Source organism: Leuresthes tenuis, unplaced genomic scaffold (genome assembly GCF_036924035.1).
Source record: "Leuresthes tenuis unplaced genomic scaffold, fLeuTen1.0.hap1 SCAF_2, whole genome shotgun sequence".
NCBI lineage: Eukaryota > Metazoa > Chordata > Actinopteri > Atheriniformes > Atherinopsidae > Leuresthes > Leuresthes tenuis.
The window spans coordinates 18,799,243-18,818,389 of NW_027325356.1; the positions used below are offsets into that span (position 1 = coordinate 18,799,243).

The 19,147-nt window shown below is 43.3% G+C and overlaps 1 protein-coding gene across 5 annotated transcripts in view; it reads right to left on the reverse strand.

Annotated features, from left to right (window-relative positions):
• Window positions 1-19,147, reverse strand: part of furina (furin (paired basic amino acid cleaving enzyme) a) — a 70,929-nt gene extending 51,782 nt beyond the window's left edge. Inside the window, exons 1-2 of one of the 5 annotated variants that reach the window (XM_072380473.1) lie at window positions 18,977-19,147; window positions 13,220-13,542 (exon numbers count right to left, since the gene is read on the reverse strand). In XM_072380473.1, coding sequence (XP_072236574.1) covers window positions 13,220-13,498 — 279 coding nt within the window. In that variant the 5' untranslated portion in view covers window positions 13,499-13,542; window positions 18,977-19,147. Of the gene's footprint in view, window positions 1-13,219; window positions 13,543-14,134; window positions 14,780-15,313; window positions 15,333-15,988; window positions 16,081-18,423; window positions 18,531-18,976 lie in introns of those variants that run through there. The other 4 variants (XM_072380474.1, XM_072380477.1, XM_072380476.1 and 1 more) reach the window with 4 other exon arrangements.

Below are 19,147 nucleotides of genomic sequence, written 5' to 3' on the forward strand. Positions count from 1 at the left end.
TCAGAGAAACATGGGAATTAAATCATTGACAGCTAGTCACTGAAACCAGACACAAAATAACTTCAACTCGTAGGACAAAAGGAAGGCAACATCGAAACAAATGGAAAAGCATGCAAAAAGGAAAGAGAAGCGGCGCGTGCGTTTGTTAACTGTGCAACAGCAAAACGTCAAATCTTCTAATATTATCAACAGTTTAATCCTCTGACACAAAACCGGAATCTCCTCTGATGGAGCCACGTTTCCTCGCCTCCTGCAGTCCCGTGAAGCGACACCAGCTCCATCAGTGAAAACGACACCTGATCTGACACCTAATCCAGCGTCTCTGGCACACTGCAGCAAAAGCAAACAGCTCAAAATGTTACAACTTTGCAGGCCTCCTGTTGCAAAAGAAAAAAAAAAGAGGAGAAAAAAAAAAAAAAAAGCCCTTGCAGCCATCATAATAAAGCTCCACCTAAATGCCGCATTCCTCCCACGCTGCAGCCTCCATTAGGCTTGTTGCAGGCTTTTTTAACATTCACCCCTTTGTTTTCATTGTAAAAGGCTTATCAGATCTGAACCGCAGACGACTGCCCGCCTCCCAGGTCGGCTTGCGTGTGCGTTTCTGCCACATGAGGGAGGGCGGCTGGGTCGCGAAGGCCTGCTTAGTGAGCAGCAGCAGCCTGTCCTAGAGGATACAATTTACGTCCAGCCTGGTCAAACACAATGTGGCTCATTTCAGCTGCCAGCAAATTCATTTAGCGCCGGTGTTCAGCAACACGCGTGTTCACACCTGCACCAGCTGTGCACAGTCTGCAACAGCTGGTGCAGACTGTGGTTGTACTCGGTTCTGTGGCTCCCTGAAGTGACTTCCTTTCCGACAACGCTGTTCTCGTTTCCCCATCCAGATTTTTTTTTGGTCAGAAAGTTTCAGATTTATACAGTGCCGACATAAATTTCTCACATCTTTCTTTGGAGACTTCGGTGCTTTGGGACTTCGAGCTAATGACCGTCTTTCATTGTTGATTCATCAGTTAATACGCTCATCAGTGAAATGTCAAAGGCGTAAACCGTGCGTATAAAAAAAGTTCTTCTTTCCATTTGTCTCCTGACATTCCTCAAATACATCTCCTCCCAGTGTGCGCCTGTGCATGCACGCACACGTGAGCATGCTCATACTTAAAAAGGTAGAGAGGTGCCTGTCCAAGTATTTTCATGTCCCCTCTGCACATCTGGCTCTTGTTACAGCCCCTGTGACCTGTGTGCGGCTCCATCCCAGCCCCCCCCTCTCCTCCTCGCTCCCCTGTGGGAGAGCAGAATAATGATTGAGTGCTGCTGGGCCTTTGCTGCTGAAGTTCCCAGGACTGCTGGGTGGTTCGCTTCCATGCTCCAGGCAGGAGATGGCCTCCCACTGACCAGTTTGTTATTTCTCTTTTCATCTTTGTCTTTAGATTTATTTTTTTCTCTTGAATACGACTGATGCCTGTGTCTGCTTCGTACAGTCATTTATGCCATCATCTGCACGAACACCGAGTCCTGAGCTGTTTGAAGCAATGTGACTGCGCTGTCCGTTTTTGACAAAATAGCAGTTATTCATTTGGCCTGACAAAACGTGCTTTGGATTAAAAACCCGAAAAAGATTAAAAAGAAATAAAAAGAGAACAGTATTTTGGAGCTGTGATGAAAATTCTGGCATAAATGCTGAGACAATAAATACTTACGGAGCCCTTATCACGCATGGCAGACACGATTTCCAACCTCCGGTAGTGAAGCTAGTATTTACTAACTATCATTTAGAGTAGTTCACATGTCAGGAGCACCACATCGTCATACAGTTGTGATCAGAACCGTAAGCTTCTCCTGTTCTCGTTCGGACACAACACCTCAAAAGTTGCACAATTAGTTTAGCAGCTGTACGAAGTGTGTTGATATTAGTCCGTTTCACTCCATGAAGCAGCTACTGGGTGACAATGACCAGCATGCTGAAGGTCACGTCAATAAATTTAGCAGCTTAAGCGTTTGCGTAGCCTCGTCAATAGAAGTGCTCGCTCGCCATAAAACTAAAGCAGGTTTTGTACAAGTTCGATCCACTTCTTTACCTTCACACTGCAGAAAACATTAGAGCGAACGTGTTCATTTGGCCCTGAGCTTTTTCAAAGGAAATCTTGACGATGTGTCATAATCACAAGCTAATTTTCCCGACTGTGCTAGTACAGAACAACAACTCTTACAAATACAAATATGACAACGTACTCACTTGTTCACCTTGTGATCCTTTCGTAGATTTATCAAGTGCAGTGAGGTCTTTAAGACGAGATGTACTCTACGAGTAACATTCCAGTGCTGGTGACTTTATCACCGCAAACCACGTTTAAATGTAATCTGCACATGTTCCCAACAAAATACAAAGACACTGTGAAGGCTTTATGTTTCTACTTTCATTTTTGATTGCCTACCAAATCATTGGGGCAGCACAGTGATGTCGTTGTTAGCACTGGAATGTTTGCTGGTTCAAATCCCAGCTGGGGCTTCTCTGTGGGCAGTTTGGATGTTCTCCACCTTCCTCCCACCGTCCAAAAACATGCATTTTAGGTAAATTGGTGATTCTGGATTGACTCCCCGCCCGGTGACTCTGGGACGGATGAAGTACGGAAAAGGGACGGAAGGATGGAATTAAATCATTTTGCTAAACTGTATAAAATTGCTAAATTTCGTGATGATCGTGGATTAGGATTTAGTTTTGGGTATACTGGCTCCAAAGTCCATCCTGTCGACGCATTTTTCAGCAGAGCAAACAGGATATGTCAATCTCTGCAGTTCATTAACTTTCAAAGAGGAGCAGCTGCACTGAAGTGAAAAGTGAGATCTGGGGGTGCTTGATGAGAAAGAGGCCAAAAAAAAATGTTAAAATGGAGACTCTCTAATCGACTTCAACTCAAGGAGAAAAAGCAGAGGAAGACGCGCCCCAAGTCACTGATAAAGCATACCAAGATGAGAAACGATTCATTGTAAATACACTGTAAATACAAACCCTGTCCTCTTGACCTAACAAAAGCCTATATCCAACCATTCTGCCAGTGAAATTGTGTCGCCGTGTTCATCTCCGAACTTCAAAGCAGCACAGTCTCCTCGGGCCGTGCCACACACACCGGTATCTTGCACACGCTGATGGACCGTTGAGCTCTCATTGGCTAACATAGGAGCAGAGCCACAGCACACAGAGTGGCATTTTAAAGATTAATGAGAACATGGCAAAGGAAAACCAGCTCGCAAACATGCTTAAGAATAATAAAATATTTCGATGTGGTAATCTGTACGACTGATGCGTTTGACTCAAAGACCCCAGAGAGGCCCTGTGGGTATGGGAACAAATCATGGCTGAATAGGAATACTGACACTTGTACAACAGCTGGTGTCCATCCAACCAAAATGTAAAATGCATCACCGTGAAAAGTGCATGAAGAGGGAGTAAACAACAAAACAAAAGAAAAACATCCACTCGCTGCATTCTCCTGCCAGTGAAAGAGGGGTTTAATGAGAAAGCATTCGTCACCTTCAGAATGATTCAGTGATGTTTGCACCAAAGGCCAACTTTTAATTATCTGTCCACTACATCCGTCACATCTATTAAATGGCCTGTCTCCTTAGTTTATGGCTCCTTTTGTGTTAGCATTAGAATATTGCAAAACACGGCCTTGTTTTCCCCCCATTCAGAGTATAAACTATCGGTAATATCAGCCAAGACCGTCTGTCTATCTATTATCTGAAAGGCTCTTTAAAACCCATTATTAATTTCACATAGTTCTCCGAGGGAGAGAATAAAACGTGTCTGCGCGGTGGCACAGAGCTTCAGTTTGGAGAAGAGCGCAGAGGTGTTAACGCAGGTGTTGAGCTGAGTGTTCGTCATTGTTTAATGAGTTTGCGTTTGGCAATAATGCCACACACACACACAGCGGAAAAAGGGAACCGCTTGTGTGGGTTTGCACGAATCACGCGAAACAGCCCCAATCAACACAGAGTAGGCATCTTTTTCTCCAATCATCTCTGGACTAATCATATCCTGTCAGATGATTCTCCAGCAAACGGCCTCCTTACACACTCACAGTTAATTGCTTCAGGTCTCCCGAGTCCAATTATGGATCTGTACGTTCAGTCTCTCATTTCTGCTGTTTACCAACTCAAAGTCGTTGCTGCTCGCGACAACCGAAAGATGGGTCAGAGATAATTCCGTCCTCATCGGGCGGTGCAGCGCGGCATCTACATCGGGGAGTTGCGGTTTACACAACTTTATGTCCACAGACAGAGATGACATGCGAGAATCTGAGTTGTTGCTTAATTCCAGTTGCAACACTTTATAAAAAAAAAATATGCTGCTTATATCTGTAAATCCATGTGAATCAGCGCCTTTGAATGGGTGTGCTATTATACCAGGGATTATACCAGGGATGAATGGTCATTATAAGACAAAGAAACAGGCTCGGACGCCCTGTTGCAAGACTGCACACGCCATGTCGACACGCCGCACAAATGGATAGGAAAATAATAATAAAAAAAGCTAATCAGTGTTGACAACACGGATAATAAAAAACAAAACTTTGAGAGATTGCTCACGTCTACAGGGTGTGACTTCTCTAATTACGCCACAACAAACAACGAGCACAGTTAATTCACAAATATGAACGACGATCGAACGTGCAAACGTGACACTTCTCCGCTTCATAGCAGATCCTCATTGGCAGAGGAAATAATTGCTTTTTAATGCAGCTGCTACACAAATTGTCAGGTTGCTGATGTTTAGGTTGACTCAGGGCTGCATCCACGCATTTTATGTTCTTCTTCTAGGTAAAAAAAAAAAAAAGAAGAAAAAAGTATATAGAAGAAGTCTGATTAGCTGTCCACCTTCAATCGTATATTCCCCTGTTTCTGCCCATCTCTCCTCCTCTCACACACACACATGAAGACAGCAGGTCTCCGACTCAGCTGCTGCCAGTAAGTTGCATTGCCAAATTAAAAAAAAAAATAAATAGCTCACGTTATTACAGTCTGTCAGTTAAAAGTTTAAAGCTGTGCGGAGTGAGGACAGATGGATGAAACCGACCTGTAGAAGTTCAGATGTTCATTTCTGATTAAGATCCTTTAACAGACACCGTGCCCTGCAGTGGGGTTCAGGTGGTTACCACAGAGATGGAAAAATGTTCTGGTTTCTTCTACCAGGGGCAATATTCAGGTCGAGAAAAGGCTGAAAATGAAGCGGGACGTTATTGAGCTTGTGTGCAGGAGAGAGTGACTAACAAGACTGTCGTGCAAGCTAAAGGGACTCAATTCTGAAGCCCAAATAAACTCTCCCCCTGTGTGAAGGTGTCTCGTGTTCAGCGGCTTCATTCAGTCTGCTGGGGCCTCGCTCTCCCGTCTACGTGCTGTGGTTCGGTATCGACCATCACAGTCACCTTGCCTTGCTCTTTTTCATACATCGGCAGGCTAATCTGCCAAATCCTTGCGGGTCCTCGGACCGTGGTGGCTTGCAAATCCACCTTTCAGTTCCTTGATAATAGTCCCTGTGATAAAAAGCTCAGAAGCTCCGCGGGGGTGGAAATGTCAAAGATGTCATGCGAAAACCTTTGGAGAGTCAATAAGAAGAGTCCTTTTTTATTTCTACTCACATTAGAGCTGAATTACATTTGGGTGGAGCGTCGTCGAGCTGTACTTCATTGTGGGATAAAGGCGCACCGTGACAGTTTCTAAGCGATCGACACGTTCATATTTCTGAGGGGGCTCGTTTTCAGTTTTTCTTGCAAAAAAAAAAAAAAGAAAAAGAAGCCTGTGTTAGTATTAAATTATTTAGTGAAAGATATTGCAATATCTGGCATTGCTTAGCCCTGTAGGGAAAAGGCTTTTACTTTAAACAAGACTGCAAAATTAAAGGGAAAAACCAAATGAATGCAGAAGAGAGATTAGAAGTTCAGCCATATCTTTTGAGCTAAAAGAACAGTGGGCTAGATAAAAGAGAAGTTCTTCCAAGGGCTTCCCTAAACTGCACTGCTGTGTCATGACTTACTGATAGTAGAGTGTCATCTCATCTCGTACATCAGAACTTCAGATAGTATCTAACTCCTCTGCTACTTCTTTAATCTTGTGTCAGACAGAATATTAATAATGCTCAAAAAAAGAGGAGGAAGAAATAGGAAAATTAGATTGGAGAGAGAGGCCGAGATGGTGCCGTGGAGTACAGTGAGGACGCTGCATGCCAAATACAATCCTGCCTTACAAGCTATGAGGGCTTGAATAGATCAGATGTATGAATACCGGCGTTTTCATCAACAAGCAGCATCAGAAGCCACAGCTCACACAAAGGGAAGTAAAAAGCTTGTCAAATGGGCTTCTGCCATTTGACTTTGAAGTGACAATAGAGTGGAATAGATGAGCTGATACTCAAACTTTTCTTCCTCTGGTTAAACATAATCAAATGCGGCCACTACCTTTGAAAATAAGAGAGACGCGTGACAAATGAACAACTGCTTCACATTCCTGGAATAGAAGGAAGCAGGAAAGAAAAGATAACGGTACCTCTTATACCCCACGGCACTCCCGTGGGACACATTGTCATAATCAGGATTTTATAGCAGCTCTAAAAAAAAAAAAAAACAACGTCACAAATCAAACGTTGCTTCACAGCACAGCAATGAGAGAGTTAAATATTCAGACTTTAAGCTTCCTCATCAGTAAGAAAACTTGCATACAAGATGTGAGAGATGGTGAAAGCCGGAGGCCTGACTGTAAGGCACGTTTGAGACCCACAAAGAGCTTCATTCGCACTTTCAACAGCAGTCAGATTGACCTAATGAAAACGGATGCTTTTGTTGCAACGCTGTTTGTATTTCATACATTTTTAAAACTGCACCTGGTGGCATTAGATCATAGATGGCACTGCAATTACTGCCAACATTTTTTCCCTTGTGTTAGTCCTTGTTACTGAATCTTAGCAATAATACCAATCCCTCTAATCCCATTTCAGTATTTATTTAAATACCTGCTTAATGGGAGTGTAATAGCACCTCGATTTCAGGTCCTCTTCAGCTGCAGAGTAAGTCTGACGATGTGGGCAAGAAAAGGTCTTTAAAATGCTAAATAATTATCAGCACATGCACGAAGGCAGTTAATATCCATTTACTGCTGTGTGAGTCAGCCGTTTTTTAATTTTATTACTTCAACTAAGTTTTAATTATTCCCCTTGTTTAAGATGGCCCCTCTAAACTACAAGTGCTGCCAGAGTGAGAGGCGTAATCTGTCCACAGAGCACTTGGTCTCTCACAAAAAACATACTCTATGGTACGTCTATTTCTCAAGAACAATCAAATCAATACTTCCTGAAACCACAACAAGTTTAAAAAATGAACTGTAGACAAAAGCCCGAACAAAGAAACTTACAAAGGCAACAGAGGATGGGGCAAAGAGGGAGCAACTCAGTCTGAACAGTTGGTGCATTTACTGTGTCGGTTTTTATATGATTCGCTGTTATGAGTTTCAAAGCTTCAACACCGTCACACGAACACGCCCCACCCACTGTCGCTATGGCCAGCTCCGTGTGACCGATGTGCGGTGACAGGAAAACAAAATGAACTTCAATTGAATTTTGGCCTCAACAACCACACTGACTGTGAAGGCGTAGAACAAAGAAAGACAAATGCATCACGTCAGATGTTAGGAAAAAAAAAAAACATGGAGGAAAAGGAGCAAAACAAAACAAAGTAGGACACCGCTTTGGTGCCATCAGAGAATCGGATAGATCAATCCCATCAAATGGTCAGAATGCAAACTCCGCCTGATAAAACTTGAAAAAATGCTAAATGAATAAATTCAAAGTAAACCACAGACATAAAGAGGCTGTGGATGACTGCTGTCACAGCTGTTGAGGATACGCTCGTGCATAAAGCCATCGATGCGCTGTAATTTTAGACTGTTCCTCGCTAAAGATGGCCAACATAAAAGAATCATGAAAACGTTCTAAGTCGGGGCTCCAAAACAGCAGTAACTGAGACAGAGGTTCAAAGAAGGCCATTGTCGCAGTCTTGTGACTGCCCGGGGGGGGGGGGGGGGGGGGGGGGGGGGGGATTCTGAGCTGCAGAAATTTATGATGACCATCTCAGTGTAATTGCAGCTATGACCTACATCTATGAAGCAGCCAATAGGAATACAGCATGAAGTGAAGAGCTGATCAACAAACCACTGGCTCAGCTGTGTAAAAAAAGAAACAAAAAACTAAACAAACACTAACTGAACCCATATAATAAACAAAATGTTCTGAATTAGTAGAGTTTTGTCAGCAGAAGCCTTGCTTGTGTCGAGCCTTTAAGTTTCTATCTTGTTTTAACTTGTGAGGGAGGGTGTAGCATGAAAAAAAACAGGAAAAAGAGGAGAATGACAGGAAATTCAGCACAGTCTGCAATTCAGTATCAGTGTAGAGTCTGCATACAGCAACAAACAGGCCGTACTCGAGTTTATCAGATCGGTGTCAAAGTGGGCTTTGCTAACAAAATGACTGGAATCTCATTTTGTAGGTCCCTTAACAAGTCAAACCCAGTAAAATCCTGGCCAACTGGACACCAAATTTCCATTTTTACCATTTTCTGACACTTAAGAAGGCGACTAAGAAACTAAGCGATAGATTAATCAGTGAAAAAAAAACACGGTTAAAAAGGGTCGTCTTCAGCTGCGGCCGGGATCTAAATAGCAAAAATCACATTTCGACTCAAGTCCATGTTGTTTGACAAAGAGAAATCGTGCAGCTCGAGCGAGTGATTTGTTTTGTTGCTCATTGTGCTCACAAAAATGTGTCCAACCGCCGAAACTGTCATTGCAGCACGCCCCATGAGTCACAATGGAGGCCCATCAAAATCTAATGTGTTTAGGGTAGAGGTTGTATGGAAGCCATAGTGCAAGCAGAGTCGGTGAAGGCGAAATAAAAACAACCATCACCAGAGTCATAAAACCTGCCCAGCTGTGGTCTTTGATCCTCCCCTCCCGCTCCACTGCCTCATTCAAACACCTGCACACACCAGCACAGTCGCTCACACAGAGCTAATAAAGCAACTCTCGTTTCCCCATCATCGATGGGCAAAAAGACTAAACAGATTTGCTTGTTCCCATCTCTACAGTAATGATTTCATTTTAATCAATGATCGGAGACGTGCCGTCAGAGCGGCGCGGAGCCTGAGTGCATCTTTATTGTACTCATCACTTGTGGTTACAGCTCACCTTTCAAATCTAATGAATGGAGAGTACTTACCAATAACAAGCCAAGGACTAAATACAACTGTCTGAATGTAACAGATGTAACGGTTTCATGTCATTTACTCTAAAGGTTTTTAATCCTGATGACATGTTGGCATTGATCATACAGAAAACCTCTTAGAAGCCAGCATCTGAAGAGGCTGCAAAAGAGCCGTCGCTATCAGTATAAATCCTTATTTCATCAATGAACTGTTAGGCCTACACGGAGCAAACTGAGAAAAATGCACATCCACGAAGCCCAAGGTGGCATCTTTAAATGTCCTTGTTGACAATCCATCGGTCACTCAGCTCTAAGATTCTTATGCACTTTGTGGCAAAAAAAGCGACAGCAGCAGGAAGAGTTTTGTCCTGATCATTGATCTAAACTTGGCTCTTTAATTCAACACCACATCAGCTTCCTGACGGGAGGGAATAACTTGTGCGCGGGCACAAAGTGGCTCTTCTTTGGTAATGAATAATCACCCCTTTCATGAATTTCTGTTTGATACTTTAAACTCGCTTTTTCATGTGGTGCCAGCAGCCAAATATGTGCAAATTAGGCGTCTGGTAATGGTGGACTTCCTCAGCAGCACAAGATGGCTGCCATAATTATTTCAGCAAATCACCAGATGTGTCAATCTTGCCTTTTTTTTTTTTTTTTAGTACTGTGCGGTGGCTCATAACTGGGTTACATTAACCATCATTTTTCTTCACAACACAAAAATGCTTGTCAGGTAAGAGCAGGTTTAATAAATGGGCTGACATCTTCGAGTAAAAACCTGCAACATCTGTTTTCACTTCTGGAAATGTTTCAAACTTGAGCAGACTCAAGCCTTTACGAAGCATCGCCCACAAAAATACCTTATTAAGGCTGCTTCGTCAGACAGGGTTGTGCCTGTTTTTCTACCTTGGACGCTGTGTCAAGAGCGGCTCATCAGTTCAGCTGTGGTCAGACACGATAATTCACTACCCCGCTTTCAAAATATCATTAAAATGTTTTTAAGCAAGTTGCTGAGGCAAGGAAACCGCACACAAAGTCATCTCCAGGGTGCAGTTGTGTGAGTACATGGTTGCAACTGCTTTGCCTGCGTTTCCTCATTGTCCACAGCAAATATATAGTTAAAGGATTTAAGTGCGTATGATTACTCATACAGATACAGAGTCAACTGAAATTCCCCAGTCGTAGTCGGCGTGGGTGTTACTGTAAAAGCAGCGAGGACTCAAACAACTGCACAAAGTGCTGCTTGTTCTCCGTTTATCAGGACGCGCGTTTCATTTTGTAAAAAGCTCCCGTACGGAGCCTTAATGTCTAAAACCTGCTGTGTAATCAGTCAATTACAGCTCAAGTGTCCCACTATCAGAAGTGCAACTATCCCAAACTTTTCCAGAAGGTGGAAACTTACATCAAAGCAGTGGGTACAAGATTTGATGCATTTTCCCATTCACCAAGACAGATTACTGTAATTCCTCAAGTAAAAGCCGGGATTCAACTAAAAGCCAGACCGGTTATAACGGCCAGGGGCACGGTCGGCATGAACAAATAGATTATCGTTCCTGATACAGGCCTGGCAAGGAGAGGGAGCATGTCCTTCAATATAATGAGCATGCCAGAGATAAGAAAAAGAAAAATCTAAGTTTTCAATCCCATCAGTTTAATGAGATAATCGTGCTGTTTTACACATTTTGCTGTACTGGACTGAGCATTTCCCACAAAGTGACGTTTTATTATCCTACAAATGGCATCGTTTCATTCATTTGTTCTGAACTACGTCCTGTCGGTCCGGTCCGCTGTCATCTTCCACAATGAGAAACCCTGCTAAGGACATGAGCGTTCCCATCCAATTAAATTCAGCACAAATGCCTTTTTAATCCACAACTTGAAACGGTGCTATAAGTGTTGAAACAGTTTAATGTCTGACACATACGAGTGTTTTTAGCACATATTATTTTTGTCTGATACATGGACTAATGCCCCAAAATTATCAACTTCAGCTCAGGGGTTAGAAAATGCTTATTCACTGTCAGATAGAAGGAAAAACCCAACTATAGCAGAGTTCCCGTCCCTTTTTGTGAAATACGTGCTTGTTACAACCACAATAGAGCAACACTACTAACACAAGAGGAGAGGCAAGTTGGTCGGTGTGCCTGTGTGTCATCAGCTGTGTGAAAGACGATCCTCAATGTTCGGATAAGTTCCCCATCGCTTCAATACCAGCGTCAGTTAAACTTCACAGGAACGTTTTCACTTAAATATGTTCAAAACCTAGCATCAGTTTGATTGCCAAGCTAGGTTTGTTAGCCAGCTCTCGACTTTGTTTGTCCAACGTTCTGGCACACGAAGGAGCCTCTTTTCAAAATCTGCCACAAAAGTTCAAACTTTCCACTGTACTTGAGACAAATTAGAAGTACAGATACTCCAGACATTCCCACAGGAAGGAATGGATTTCCAGGTGTCTGACAAACACATGCGTTTGTAAGCAAGGAAACAAGACACTAGCATTTATGTGCACCGTTCCCTATTTTGTTGAGACGGAGCTCAGGGGACGGTGCAGCTGTCTTTCATTTGGAAGGTTGCTGGTTCGGTCAGCTACTTCCTCATAGTCGGCATGACCAAGACTGCTTGGGCAAGATTGTAGACACCACATAAGAAACTGTTGAACATTTATGCAGATCTACAATTTTGCACTAGAGGAGCAGAAGGGCACGATGACTCTGTATGAGTAACACAATAATTCAACACAAACCTTTCTGTTTCTTTAAAGGGAGCAGCTGACGGTGTGAAAGGACAACTTGGGCCGATCAGTTTCCACAGAGGTCAAACAGGAAGTCGTAAAAGTAGAAACCGTCAACAGGCCACACAGGAAATGATTATCCCTAATTCAGACTGAGGAAGCTATGGGCATTATAAGAACCTTCCTCTCAATACAGGAAAACAAACAAAACTGAAAAAAATCTTTTTTATCTTGAGCACATCAGCTCAACTCCCACAGATTTGCAGTGTTTTTTCTTCATCTCCCAACTTCCCACTAAAGCATACAGAGTTACAAATATCCAGCATTACACAACCACATGGAAGACGCAAGACTGGGCGATGGGATCAATTTGGGTTGTCTCTATGAGAGAAGCACATTCTCTATGAGAGTTGCAGCAGTTCTGATCAGCTTAATTTATACAGCATGAGCTTCCTTTTGAGTGTCAGCACACATCAGACCAGTTCCTTGGATTAAATGGGGTTGTGGCCTGCCGAAACCGGTTCCCCGACAAGCATTTTTTAGCATAGAGAGGACTCGCAAGAAAGGTAGCAAACAAACAGAAAACAACAAACCTATTCTTGTGACTTGTACATAAGAGAGAAAAAGTGAAACATGAAACAATGAACAATGGCACACCTGTGGAAGTAATTCTTTCCATGACAATAAAGCACTGGCAACAAAGCATCAATACAATGTGGCTATACATTACACACACACACAATAGGGTGTATAAGAAAATACTGCTTTTCACTTTAGATTCTCTTAATGACTAAGAAGAGAAATATAGTTCTGTGTTTTTTTTTGTCCCGATGGAAATGTGGGTAAAAATAGAAGATGTAGCCCCGCTGCAGTGTGCTGGACAGCCGAGTCAACAGGAAGCCCAAATGAAATGAAGACAAATAATAAAACCATTTAAAAAAAAATCTCTAATCAATTTAAAAGTGTGTTAAAGAAGCACATCAAAATTTTAGGGAACATAATGACATTAAAGTCAGATATTAAGACAGAAAGTAATGACGCATTGTGTTTGACAGCTGCAAGCTAACTGCTAATGTTTCAGGACACGGGTGAGTCCTCTATTTGCATAGGAAAAACACAGCTGCTTTCACTGTGTCACGGCCTCTGTATCACCTGTAACACGGAGTGCTTTCGTTCTCTGACATTACCACCGAAACCCAACAACAGCTGCACGTCAAAAGTCAAAAAGGCAGTTTGTTACTTACGTGTCCGTGGTTGAAGAAGCCATGTTTACTGGCTATTCGATCGGCTTCCTCCGGACCTCCGGGTATGTGGACAGCCCATGTGTTGGTGTAAACCTGCTCAGCGAGTGCTGGTCCTGGCCCACAAACCAGCAACACCAACACGGTCCCAACTAGCAACTCCAGCAGCCTGAGCCTGCGGCCTACGGAGGGAGATGGAGGGCCAGAAGCCATAGGTTCTCCTAGCGCGGCACACTCACCGAGTACAGCACCTCCAATAGGACGGGGCTGCTCACAGAACATGCAGGTGCACGGGAGAGACAAAGACAGGGAAAGTCGCAGCACACCTGGGAGGAAACAAACAAAGAGAGAAAAGCACACAGAGTTAAAGCCAACACTCGTTCAATAAAGGAAGTTTCACTGCATAGTTTCTGTTGACTCTGTTGTGTACAAAGCATTAACAAAACAGTCGACTTATCCTCAAAATTACTGAGAAAACTAAGCAGGCTTGTCCAAACAATCGAATAAGTCACCTACTTTAGAGGTTTTCTTTTCCTTTGTTTGATAAAACGAGGACAAAAAAAGCGTGAAAGTGTAGAAGTTAAGTCAGAAGCTTGTAAGATGTGTGGTAACTAAGTGTTGTTCAAATCAATCTGGTTTGTTCGTGGGCAAAAGAGCGCAGCTCATCTAACCCAACAGCAGGCTTGAGTAGGCGTTGCACAGCCCAGCTACGTACAGGTACTTTATAATCTCATAGGAAGCAGCGAGCGGGGCGTCAAGACTCAACCTAATGTTGTGGTCAGAATAAAAACCAGGAAATACAGGGCTTTTATACTCCCATGGGAGGATACAGTTGATGAAGCTTGCATAAGAAAATGGCTTAGGTACACCGAGTTGTCAGCAAAGGTGGAGAAGTGCGGTTGGAAAACCAGACCACACCCTCGATGCTGAGGGATAACAGCAGAGTCGGTCTCAGTGAAGCGAGGTAGCCTCCAGAGGGTGGAGGGCAAACGCCCGAGGCATCGGTAGCAGCCTTTGAAAGGCTGCCGCCCCGGACAGAACATAAAGCGTGGGAGTAAAAGTTGACAACATAATGATTTTAGTGCTGCTATTTGTACGCCGTTGTATGCTGGAGATAATTTATCAGCCCACCACAAGCAACCAACATCTGAAACACAGTCACAGGGACGGGAAAAAGCCATTCATCATACCAAGCTTCTGCAGCCAGTGTGTTCACACACACAAATAACAGCTTGTGTTTAATTGTTTGCTGATACTCTTTTGCCTTTGAGCTGTTGTTTCAAGCCAATGAGATAAGCTGTTGCAAGACATCCATCCAAAGAGGTGACTCTGTTGTGATCCTGCACAGACTAGAATGACCTGAATACAGTGCTCCTGTGTACGTGTCCCTCTGTAAGAGGCTGTAAGTGATCTCCTGATTCAGGTCTACAGAGAGGCAGGGTTTCTCATTTTTCAACAAGCCACAGTCTTCGGTTTGATCCACCGCGCCATCCTCCCGCTGAACAAACACACATATTTTCTACGTGTTCGATACACAACCGAATTCATAATTCGGAAAGTGTTGTTTTTAATTCAGCGAGACCGTTAAAATCAGCATTGTATAACTCATTTCTTCTACATAGCTTCTTATTTACAGCTCCTGAAGGTACAACTTCCTGTAAACGTTTGGTTTGTCAAAGTTAGCGTTGAGTTCTTTTTGATTTGAGTTGCAATAAGCCCATCTGTAAAAATCTGTACTGTTTTTCAATGATCTCTGGTAAAAGTGCTCGTTGATTTAAGTGCACTTGATTTTTTTGGGTTTTTTTCTTGCAGAGGGTCTACAATAAGGTGTATAAATACCCCAAAGGGAAGTTTATGGTTTTCCTCTTCTGGCCTGTTCCACAGAAAATGAACAATAAATAATATCACTACCTCTTTCGTACGCAGTCAAAAAACAGCATTGCCATGTGTTAAACACATACTGAAACAACAGTTTATCGGAGTAACTTCTTCACCGCGACAGAAAACAAATCCATCTTATCCATCCTACTAACATCAATCACGCTTTGTAGTGTAAAGAAAGCTTTCATTTCAAGGAAATATCTGAACCAACGTTACCCTAAACGCGTTTGAAGAAGTGAAAGTGTGGGTCACAAAATATTCCAACCACATTATCCTGAGACTTTGTTGAAGCAACGTGACGCCTCAATATCTGAGCGGCTCTCACAGCCTTGGTTCAGTGTGTTGAGAGGCTGGAGGTGACAATCAATAGCAATCAGCAACCAAACAGGTCAACCTGGCTGTGAGCTGGTAGGACAGGCTGCTGATCTATGTCAGGCATTTGAACTGTCAGAATTCATTTCATGAATACCTTCACAACAGACACGACCACAAACACAACACGAGCACTATGTGTCAGCTGCAGACGAGCAGAGCAGATCCGTTGTGTTTGACACCTAAATCCCTGCAACACCTTTTTTATTTGTCGCTTCTTCTCGGTTACACACATCCCCTTAAATAAAGAAAAATGATCTGAACCCAAACTCAGCGACGTGGTTTTTTTTTTTTTTTCCCTTCTCGTTTTTAAACCACCTTCCCGCTTCGTGCCGAAAAACCGACAGACCTGCTCCCCCGTACGGATTTTCCAGAAAAGCTGAAAAAGACGACTTCAGCCAACACAGGTCATAATCACCCCGATTTTGTCCCAATTCATCACATCTCATCCGAGAAGAAATAGAAATATCGCAGAAAACGACAGTGGAGGCGAGAGAAAAGGCTGCAGGTAGAACTCACTCAAACTTTGTCCTGTGTCCTTTGATGCAACAAGCAAACAGAGCGCGAGCGTTCCCGAGGCTTTGTTTGATCTCGAGGCACATTCTGACTTTAAGTGCAGCTGCCTGTGACCTCATCTAGGCGTTCAACCACTCAGTGTCTCCAACGTCAGCTCGCAAACCACTCACCATGACATACAAAATGTCCAACGACTTTACTGTTTACAAGAGAGGGGAAGCCAGACGTTGCGCTGCGCTGCACGTGGTCTTTAGTGTTACCACAGTAAACCATACCATATGTCAGACTGTGACAATGAAGCTGTTAGAAATAAATAAATAAATCTAAAAAAAAAAAAAAAAAAAACACCATATTATAATTAGCAGAGTATCATTAAACCCAAAGGATCATACCGGCCTCATTACCAAACTAACCAGGGCAATTTAAAGAGGAAACAGTTTACACCTCATCAGTTTGTTGTTTATATTCAAATGAGATGAAATTGAACTCAAATGTATTTAACCCACATGACCCTTTCCAAGTCATCGTGAGTGGGCGCAGTTACCGCCGACTCTCACACTGCAAGACACATTAAATCAATTATGCCATGTCAAATAAGCTGCGAGTGTAGCAGAGAGTAGACTGCAATAGGTAATTTATTATGAAAATACCATCTGAAAGATATCAATGTGCTCCTCCAAATATCGCAGGAAAGGTGACAATTTGTCCCCCATTCGTCAGTGTTTTATGGCGGGTTTAAAGCTAAAGGTTTAAAAGGAAAAGTACAGAGGCAGGGGGCTCCTTAATATCTGCAAAAGCCTCCTCTTCTTTGGAGTTCAAGGTAGCTTCCCGGGATATTACGGGTAGATACCATTATTCCTTTATCACGACCAAAACAACAACGTGCGCCTTCTGAAAACTTCTCCCCGACCAGACTGGACACAGCCATTAACTTCCATCTGCACGTGCATCTTCCAGCAAATAAACATCGTAAAAGCCTGCACCACGACAAGAAGACTTCTTCTGAAACTAGTTCACTAAACTTCTAATGGAATGAGTCCAAAATACACGCAATTAAAACTGCGAATAAATAACAGTCTGGCCTCATATCGCCAGTAAGAGTGAGCGGCTATCACTCTGGATCCAAATGATTTCCAGAAAGCAGTTATCGTTAAAGACAAGAGCAACACACTTGTTTGTATCTCTGCTCATGAAAGAGCAGAGACACAAATCTTTCCCCGCAGGAGACAACAACATTTATAAGAAGAGGCAGCAGCAGCACCATTTTTTACTTTACTGGCAGACATGACTAATTAAGGAGCCTGATGCAGTCTGTTTTGGGTTGAATTTCTTGATTCGGGAACTCTTATCTGTTAGCACCCCATGCTTAAAACAGAAAAGGGGGTTGGGCAACTTAAAAAGGACACTTTACTGATTTTCAACCCAACACAATTGCAGATTAATAATAAGAAGAAGAAGAAAAGGCTTTATTTAAGATGTGAAAAGAAAATCATCTTTTTATTTGCTTCCTTCTTTGAGCCTTTTGTCCTCCTGATTAACAGTAAATTAACTGTTTTTTTTCCCTCTTAGATTTACTGCTTTAATAAAACGACACAGCAGTAAGAAAACATTTGCTTTGCCACCATCTCAGCGACCAAGAAGTGCATCTTTGAAATACGTTTTTTTAACAGCAGAATAGGTCATGAGGTGAAGGTATTCAGCTTGTCTCATTAGAAGCGCTTACATGACAACCAAAGCTCAGCTGCCTGCTTTTCTTTCTCTTTTCCACAGGAACATTTGTTTTGCTCCAGCTTTGTGCTCTAAGTACTTCTCCAGACTCCCTGCAGAAACCTCGACATTAAATCATCATACAGACACTTCTCCTGCATGAGCCACTCTTTTAGAGTTCAGCTATTAAATGATACTGCAGGGGGAAAAAATGGGGGTTTATCCATGATGATTCAATACTGCCACAATAGAGAGGTCAACATAACCGCGTTAGCTTTACGGAAAGCACACACACACACCAGAAACGGCTCAGTTTCCGTGAAATTGAAATTTATCAGATTTAGGGCCAAACAGGCAGGAACGATCATCTTCACCTCCACCCACAGCGAGCGCCCCGTTTACAGCAAATCCAGCAACATCATCCGTGTTTGGCAGATTCTGCTTTGCTACTTCGGGTGTCAAAGTTCACACCAAGGAATCTGCAAACTGTCCGGACACAATGCTACAGCTCCTAAAGAGAGACTTCGTGTGAGCTGCATGTGGTGCCGAGCAGCAGAAAGTCTGCTGAAAGCAGAAAACAAACTGCAGCACAGATCCAGAGGAGCAAAACTTCTCTCACTCAGGCCTCCGACCCCAAACGCATCAGTGTTTACGAGCTTCTGTTACAAGGTTTTAATCAATCAACCAGCAGATGGGCAGAAATGTTGTGAGTTTGAAGTCTGTTGACTCACCTCACTGGGTCAATTCGTGACAACAACACGTACTCACAATTTGTCTGGGAGCTGCGGCTGGAGCTGATCCGATGATGACTCCTCCGCTGGACAAATATGTCTGAAACTGAACCGCGACGTGATTAACGCAAACTTGACGACACGGTACTATTGTGAATTGCTCCGTCTCACAGGTGCCTCCCCCTTTTCCTCTCCTCTCACCTACCCTCGACGAACATTTCCAAGCCTTCCTAGTTCACATTTTATTCCACTTACCGACTGAGCCGCGCCGATCGGGAGCACCACAGTTTTTTTCTCCGCTCCGCAGGAGCAGCCACGGACACCGGACGCGGCGCGGTCGACGTCAGCTCGGCGTGTGTATAAGAGCTATTCTCCTTTTGGAAAAAGACTCACAAACTGGCAAGACCCTTATCAACAAGAAAACAGATTTCTTGTCTGGTCCCGTGTCAGGGTTTCAGTACTACAGAAGCCTGGGGCACGGTAAACTCGGCAGCTCAAATAAGTCCAAATACAAGCTAAAGCAGACAGGAAACTTACCAACGGCAGAACTTACCAGCTTCCTTTACATCCTGCTCGACCCGGCTTACTGTTGACTCACACCGCGGCGTTAAAACCGACGACGACACGGCGAAAGGACTGAAGAATTGTCAACAGAGAATTGCTGTTTAGAAACATTCATGATACCCCTCCGGTGTACCGCTGAGTGGTCTGTACAAGCCCCAGG